Below are 7,371 nucleotides of genomic sequence, written 5' to 3' on the forward strand. Positions count from 1 at the left end.
TTAGGCCAGACCTGGGCAGCTGGGGAGCTGAGGGGACTGGGGCTATCTGGAGGCAGGCACGTCGTCCAGCTGGGCCTGCCTGAAGGTTGGCCCAGCCTTGCCACATGCCTGCTGCCCCAGCAGGGCTGAGGGGTCTGGGCGCCGCCATCTTGTGGCTGTGGAAGCCACCATCTTTGAGGGCAGGGCAGTCAATTAGCATATTCCCACCTTATTGGCTATTGGTGCTGCCATCTTTGAGACAGTGTGAGGGTCAATTAACACATTCCTCTTTATTAGCTAACATTTCCAAAACTACAACTATTATGCCCCATTGATACCAAAAACTTCACCTAAACTGATCTGGTCATGATTACTTTCTTCTATGTCCAAAGGCATGGAACTGGATCTACAACAGAGAGTAGAGCATTAACACCACAAAGGAGGCCGTGCAGCGGCTACACGTCCAGCACCAAACTGCCTGAAGGAATAGGACCCGGGAGCTCTGTCTGTGTCTCTCTAGTTCATGCTTCTGGTTCCAGGGACCCTCACAGACGCTCCTCTCTCCCCAGCACTTGGTCCACTGGCTCTAGGCTCACACTCAGGTCTTAGTTTGTCCTCTGATCACTTTGTAAGGGAAGCAGTGTCAAATGGGACTTCTGCTCTCCTGAACATGAACCTCCTGCAACAAGTGAGGACGTTAAGTGCTGAAGGAAAATTGAGTAGCCATCAAGGTTGAATTCTAACCTAACTGAACATATATTTCAAAACTGAATGTAGGTATGCTGGTGTGGCACAGTGGTTCAGCTTCGACCTGTGATTCCATTCCTGGTCAGGGCAAGTACCTGGGTTGTGGGCTGGATTCCCAGTAGTGACCATACAGGAGGCAGCCGATCAATGATTCTATTTCATCATTGATGTTTCTATCTGTCTCTCCCACTCCCTTCCTCTCTGAAATCTATGAAATATATATTAAAACAAATAAGTGACAAGGTTGTGGGTTTGATTACCAGTCTTGGCAGATATGGGAGGCAAATGATAAATATGCTCCCTGCTATCAATTTTTCTCTTTCTCACCATCTTCCTCTGTTCAATATTTCAAAAATCAATGTTTGTATCTCTATCTATCTATCTACCTATCTCGCTCCCTCTATCTCTCTCTTTCTCTTTCAATCTATATATATCTCTCTCTTTTCCATTTCTCTAAAAATCAATGAAAATATCCTCAAGTAAAGATAAAGAAAACAATCTCTATATCTATACTATATCTATATCTATATCTATATCTATATCTATATCTATATCTATATCTATATCTATATCTATATATCTATGGGAGCAGAGGAACATTGATCTTATCCATAAGGAGTCACTGATTGTGCCCACATCCTACTTCCTGACCACCTCCTGCAGCACAGCCCCTGGTGTGGAAGGAGAGGCCCCTGGGCACGGTGACCAGGACCCCAAGGAGGGCCTGGTTCTCTGAGGGCACAGTCAGCACCTCCTTCCAGGAGAAGCCCCAGAGACCGGGACCTCCCTCACCTCTTGCCCTTTGTATGTGCAGACACCTCCCATATGCAAATGCCCACACGGCCACCAGACACACACACAGTTGGCGTCCACTTAAATACAGGGCCTCCTCACCATGGAGAATACTTTCTGGGGGACGAGGACCTCACCTGCAAGACATGACTCCCCTGTGGCTCTTCCTCTTCCTGCTGTCAGCTCCCAGATGTGAGTGACTCAGGGCTTAGATGTGAGGAGATGGGGACCCTGCATCTGAGCCCAGGACTCACTGTGTTCTCTCTGTCCCAGGTGTCCTGTCCGAGGTGCAGCTGCAGGAGTCGGGCCCAGGACTGGTGAAGCCCACAGAGACCTTGTCCCTCACCTGCACTGTCTCTGGTTACTCCATCACCAGTGGTTACTGCTGGGACTGGATCCGCCAGCCCCCGGGGAAAGGGCTAGAGTGGATGGGGTACATATGTAGTAGTGGGAGCACTTACTACAGCCCCTCCCTCAAGAGCCGAACCTCCATCTCCAGAGACACGTCCAAGAACCAGTTCTCCCTGAAGCTGAGTTCTGTGACCACCGAGGACACGGCCGTGTATTACTGTGCAAGAGACACAGTGAGGGGAAGTCAGTGTGAGCCCAGACACAAACCTCCCTGAGCAGACAGCAGGGCTGGGCTGCAGGGAGCATCCAGGACACCAGGGGGAGCTCAGGACCAGCACAGGGCCCTGACCAGGAGCAGGTGGAGAGTTAAAGAAAGACACCATTTCCTGCTCTGTCTTAAATTAGTTTTGCTCCGAGGCTCAGCCACAGAGCTCACAGGAAGCCCTGTCCTAGGTCTAGTTTTAGGGATTGTGTTTGTGAACAAAAAGGGGGCTCTGTCCTAAATCTGACAAAACTCAGTGACTGACAGGACCCTCACAGGAGGCTCTGATCACACATTCCTACCTGGGCAGCCCTGGGGGTGGGTACACTCCAGGCCTATGACTTCTTTACTAAAAGGCACCTCTTTGCCTGAAGCACCCCCATCCATGGTTTCTGTGCATCTGGGTTAACACACCTGTGACATCAGCGTGACCACCCTCAGGAGAGCACCTCCTGGTCACTCTCCAGGCACCCAGTCCCCGCCTCGCTCTCTCCCACCTCCATGTCTCCTCACCTTCCCTCCTGAACGTCAAACGCACAAACGGAGCTCAGATGGTTATTCTCCGGAGCACTGGAGGTCTTCCTTCCCGACAGTTCTCGTCCGTTTGGCTCCAATAAAATCTTATAAAACATTCCCTACAGGTTTGACATTCATTACATCAACATGTCTTTTCTTCATTTACCACACATGTTCACACACCTTTCTTCCCCGTGTGGAGAGGAAGGTGCACACAATTATAAACACCTGCTACCTGGATGGGATGAGTTCTTATGAGTTCACAGGTGTTGGAGATGAGGCAAGTTTGCTGTTGGTTGTCATGGACATAAGTGTCCCGTCTTTTTCCAGCCCAGCTGGTGTGCCTGGGAGTGTGGGCATCAACCTATGAACCAGGAGGTCATGGTTGGATTCCTTGGTCAGGGCACATGCCTGGTTGCACTCTCGATCCCCAGGGGGTGGAGGGCAGGAGGCAGCCGATCAATGACTCTCATCATTGATGTTTCCATCGCTCCACTGGCCTCCTATCTGGCATCAAGGAAAGTGTATAAAGAAGAAGAAGGAAAGAAAGGAGGCTTCCCCAGCTGTGCTGTCTCCCCTGTGACACTCTGGCAGGTTCCACTGCTGGTTGAATCGGCATAAAATCCACAACATAAATGAGCCATTTTGAAGTCATTGACATCAGAACCTCTAAGCCTGTGGACTATATTTTTAAGAGTTTATTTGAGCCAAACTTGATCACCGGAACAGCGAGCCCAGCTTCTTCTCTCCCTGGGATCGGGGGTCACCAAGTCCAAGAATGAAATCGGGGACCAGAAGGTTTAAGCAAAAGCGCGGAGCGTTTATTACAAGCAGATTCAGGCTCCCCGCACGGGGAGGGGCCCCTGATGGGCTGCCCCTGAAGCCTGTGGTCTCGGGTGTATGTGTGCCACCAGCCTGCTCCGTGTCCACCCGTGTGCCCACCTGATTGGCCCTCATTGTTCCTGCCCAGCAAGGGGCCTGCACGTCCCTGTTCCCTGTGTGCGTTCACCTTACTGTCCCAGGCCCTCCCTCGTTTCCCAGGCCTCCCGCTCTGAGTCCAGAAACACTCTGCTATTTCTGCCTGGTTGGTGCCTGTGGTTAGGCTGCTCAGACTGCCGTGTCTGCCCCTGCCTACCATCCACCTGCCTTGGTTTCCCATGGACCCTGCCCTGTCTGCCTGCCCGTCAAGCTAACTCCTCTCAAAGCCACCCCTTCTGGACGTGTGTCTGGGGTCCTCCAGGAACAGGAAGCTCATCTTCCTAAAACACAGGCTCTCCTTACAAACACCAGAGTCACTGCTCAGCCCGGGCCCCTCCTCCCGCCTCTGCTGGCCTGGGATGGGCGCTGCCCCCTCTGTTCTCTCTGTTGTTGGTAGATTTCCTCAGCATTTGCTCTTCTCCCTTCTCATTCTCTGTTTGTTCAAAAGGAGTCACTGAGCAGAAGGGGCAGAAGCAAAATGGTGGCTTAGGCAGCTCCAAACTCTTGTTCCTCCACAAAAGCATCAAAAAGCAAACGGAAACTCTCAGAACTGGCATCTGTCGGGCTCTCAAACACAGTCAGACCTGCAGCAACTGAGCGAACCCCGAGTCAAGTACATGCTACTCAGAGAGGGAAGGAGCCCGGCTGGTGTGGCTCAGGGGCTGAGCATCTGCCCAGGAACCACCAGGTTATGGGTTTGATTCCCATTCAGGGCACAGGCCCTGGGTTGCAGGATCAATCTCCAATAGGAGGCATGAAGGAGGCTGCTGATCAATGATTCTCTCTCATCACTGATGTTTCCATCTCTCTCCCCTCCATTCCTCTCTGAAATCATAAAAATATATTTTAAAATAAGAATTAAAAATGAAAAGGAAGAGAGAACGAAGGTGTTCCAATTATGCCCCAATTAATTGCTTATCTGTCTAGACTTAGTGGGACAAACGCAGGTGACCAGGGGTCAGTAATAATGGCCTATCCCCTGGTACTTCAATGTCTAGACAGCTGAGCTGAACCAGAACACCTGACACACAAGACAGAATCAGTATGCAACCACACAGGGTTTATTTACCTATTCCTAGTGGGTCCTGGGCTCCAGCAAAGGCCACCCGGCGATGCACACTGAAGGATGGATGACAAAGATGGAGACAGGCAGGCGGCCGCAGTTGGTTCAGGCTCACACAGCAGAGCAATCAGGGGCTTGTCTCTCAGAGCGACGTGGAGTCCTCCTCTTATCGGGCAGGACACCTCAACTAAAGATGGTCTCGGGGTTATATAGACCGGGGTAAACAACTTGTGTCCTTATCAGTGTGGGCCAGACGGTGTGCCTTATGCTGGGAGCAGGGCGTTTACACTTTAAGGGCTCAGAGCTTTTACATCAAGAGAGTGGGGTGTTCATTAATTTTGGAAGTTACAGAGTATTGGGGGTTTCCATACAGCACACATTTCACACAATAATTATTTCATACATTAGAGGGGTTACATTATTATAACAGAAGACTTCGTGGTGTTTGACCTGCCCATGCCTCCCCTCCCCAGCGAGATCGCACTTTCCAAGTGGTGGTGGCCGCCTTCCCAGAAGAACAAGAAACCACAGTCCCAGATCCCTGTGTCCGTCTGTCCTCACCTGGGGCTGTGGGAGGGTGGACACAGGTGGCCGCTCTCCTCCGGGAAGGGAGGTGCTCACCTGCCCCCAAGGACGACGTGGTGCCTCAACTCTCTACCCAGGGTTTTGCTTCAAGAGCCAACATATTCCTTTTTAAAATCATTTTTGTAATTAATTAATTTTATTATTTATTTAATTTTTATTACTATTTTGTTTGTCAATCCTCACCGAGGATACTTTTTCATTCATTTTTAAGGCGAGTGAAAGAGAGAGTGACAGACAGAGACGAACATGGATAGGAGAGAAACACGTGGATTGATTGCCTCCTGCACCAGCCCCGACCAGGGGAAGAAGCTGCAAGCAAGGTAAGTGCCCTTGACCAGAACCCAACCTGGGACCCTTCAGTCCACAGGCCCACACTCCATCCACTGAGCCAAACCAGCTAGGACTCCTTTTTTAAATGATAGAAATTCCCTCAATTTGAGAGGCTGGGAAACAGGGCTTTTCCACATTAACAGCAGGGAGGTCGAGGGAAATGTGTGCTTTCAGGAGGCAGCTGTGTGCTTGTGAGAGTGGCAGCAGGTTAGAGACAGAGGCTGCGGCCACAGCGTCCAGCCCAGCCTCTCCTGCCTCCTCACATGCATATGTTAGAGTTTTGTGGAGAATCTGATTGTGGAAAATAACAAGGAGAATCTTTTGGTCTCAAAATAAAAGCATCATTCAATGCAAATTCTTATTCCCAAACCCCAGAAAGCAACATGGCCCACGGCAGGTGAAGGAGAGTGAGAGGAAGCCCCATCCATGTGCCTCTGGGGGAGCACCCCTGGGTCCTCATCAAAACCCTGAGGAAGGAGGACTCTCAATCCTGGAAGCTGCCCCCAAAGGAATGGGGTCAGGGAGACAGGTCTCAGGAAAGGAGGGAGGGAGGGCTGGTCAGGATGGGACCCCTTGTGGCCAGCATCCTTGAGTCCTTTCCATCTGGGGTCGCCCCTAGGATGACAAGGTCAGGCATGCAGCCCAGGGTCACAATTGCACCCTTATATGCAGAATCCATGCAAATGGGGCTCTCCTCCTGCTCATAAAAGGGGGCCCTTGCCCGGCATGTTGGGGAGACACCCAGAACCCAAGAGCCTGAGACAGGACCCCAGCGGCTCCACCATGGACTTGGTGCCAAGCTGTGTTTTCCTCCTGATCATTTCTCAAGGTCATTCTCAGGAGTGGGGAGCGCTGAGACCTGTGCCTGTGCCTGTTTGTGCTTCCATGTGATTCTAAGTCCCCCTGTGTCTCTGTGTTTGCAGGTGTCCAGTGTGAGGTGCAGCTGGTGGAGTCTGGGGGAGGCGTGGTGCAGCCTGGGGGGTCTCTGAGACTCTCCTGTGCAGCCTCTGGATTCACCTTCAGTGACTACTACATGCACTGGGTCCGCCAGGCTCCAGGGAAGGGGCTGGAGTGGGTTGCATACCAGTACATTAGTAGTAGTGGTACAAATTACATAAACTACGCCGACTCTGTGAAGGGCCGCTTCACCATCTCCAGAGACAACGCCAAGAACACGCTGTACCTGCAAATGAGCAGCCTGAAAGCCGAGGACACGGCCCTGTATTACTGTGCAAGAGACACAGTGAGGGGAAGTCAGTGTGAGCCCAGACACTAACCTGTCTGCAGCTGAGGCTGCGACCTCCAGGGGGTGCTCAGGGTCCCTGAACACAAGGACCAAACCAGCAGCAGGTGCAGTTGGAGGTTTGGGCTGTTTCCTGTGCGGTCTGTGTGATTTCCTCCTCATGCCACAGTTTCCCTAAGGGAACCTCTGGGTCCTGATTTTGCACTTACCTCTGACGTCTCTGAGTGAGAAAGTCTGTTGTAGAACAACTTTCTCACATGGACAAACTGCAGAGTCTTTTCAGACACTCTTGTGCCAAGTACCAGGTAATGATCAAATCTTCTGGCCCACGTCACCTAGATGCATCGAGAGGCTCTTCTGACACCACAGTGCAGCTCAGCCCCTCACTGCTCAGGGCCAAGCCAGCAAGCAGGACAGGAGTGTGTTGGACATTGGCCACCGGTCATGTGATCCCAAAGCTAGAGAAGAAATATACCTGCTGGTGATGGTGATTGACTTGTCATCATACTCACAGCACTGAGAGGA

At 51.4% G+C, this 7,371-nt stretch overlaps 1 gene segment (V, D, J or C); it reads left to right on the forward strand.

The window, feature by feature from the left end:
* Window positions 1-1,664: 1,664 nt before the first annotated feature.
* Window positions 1,665-7,024, forward strand: LOC103304701 (immunoglobulin heavy variable 4-38-2-like). The segment is given in 4 exon segments: window positions 1,665-1,710; window positions 1,792-2,112; window positions 6,608-6,846; window positions 7,016-7,024. Coding segments are annotated over 4 exon segments (615 nt in total).
* Window positions 7,025-7,371: the final 347 nt, after the last annotated feature.

Source organism: Eptesicus fuscus, chromosome 5, assembly GCF_027574615.1.
Source record: "Eptesicus fuscus isolate TK198812 chromosome 5, DD_ASM_mEF_20220401, whole genome shotgun sequence".
Taxonomy (NCBI): domain Eukaryota; kingdom Metazoa; phylum Chordata; class Mammalia; order Chiroptera; family Vespertilionidae; genus Eptesicus; species Eptesicus fuscus.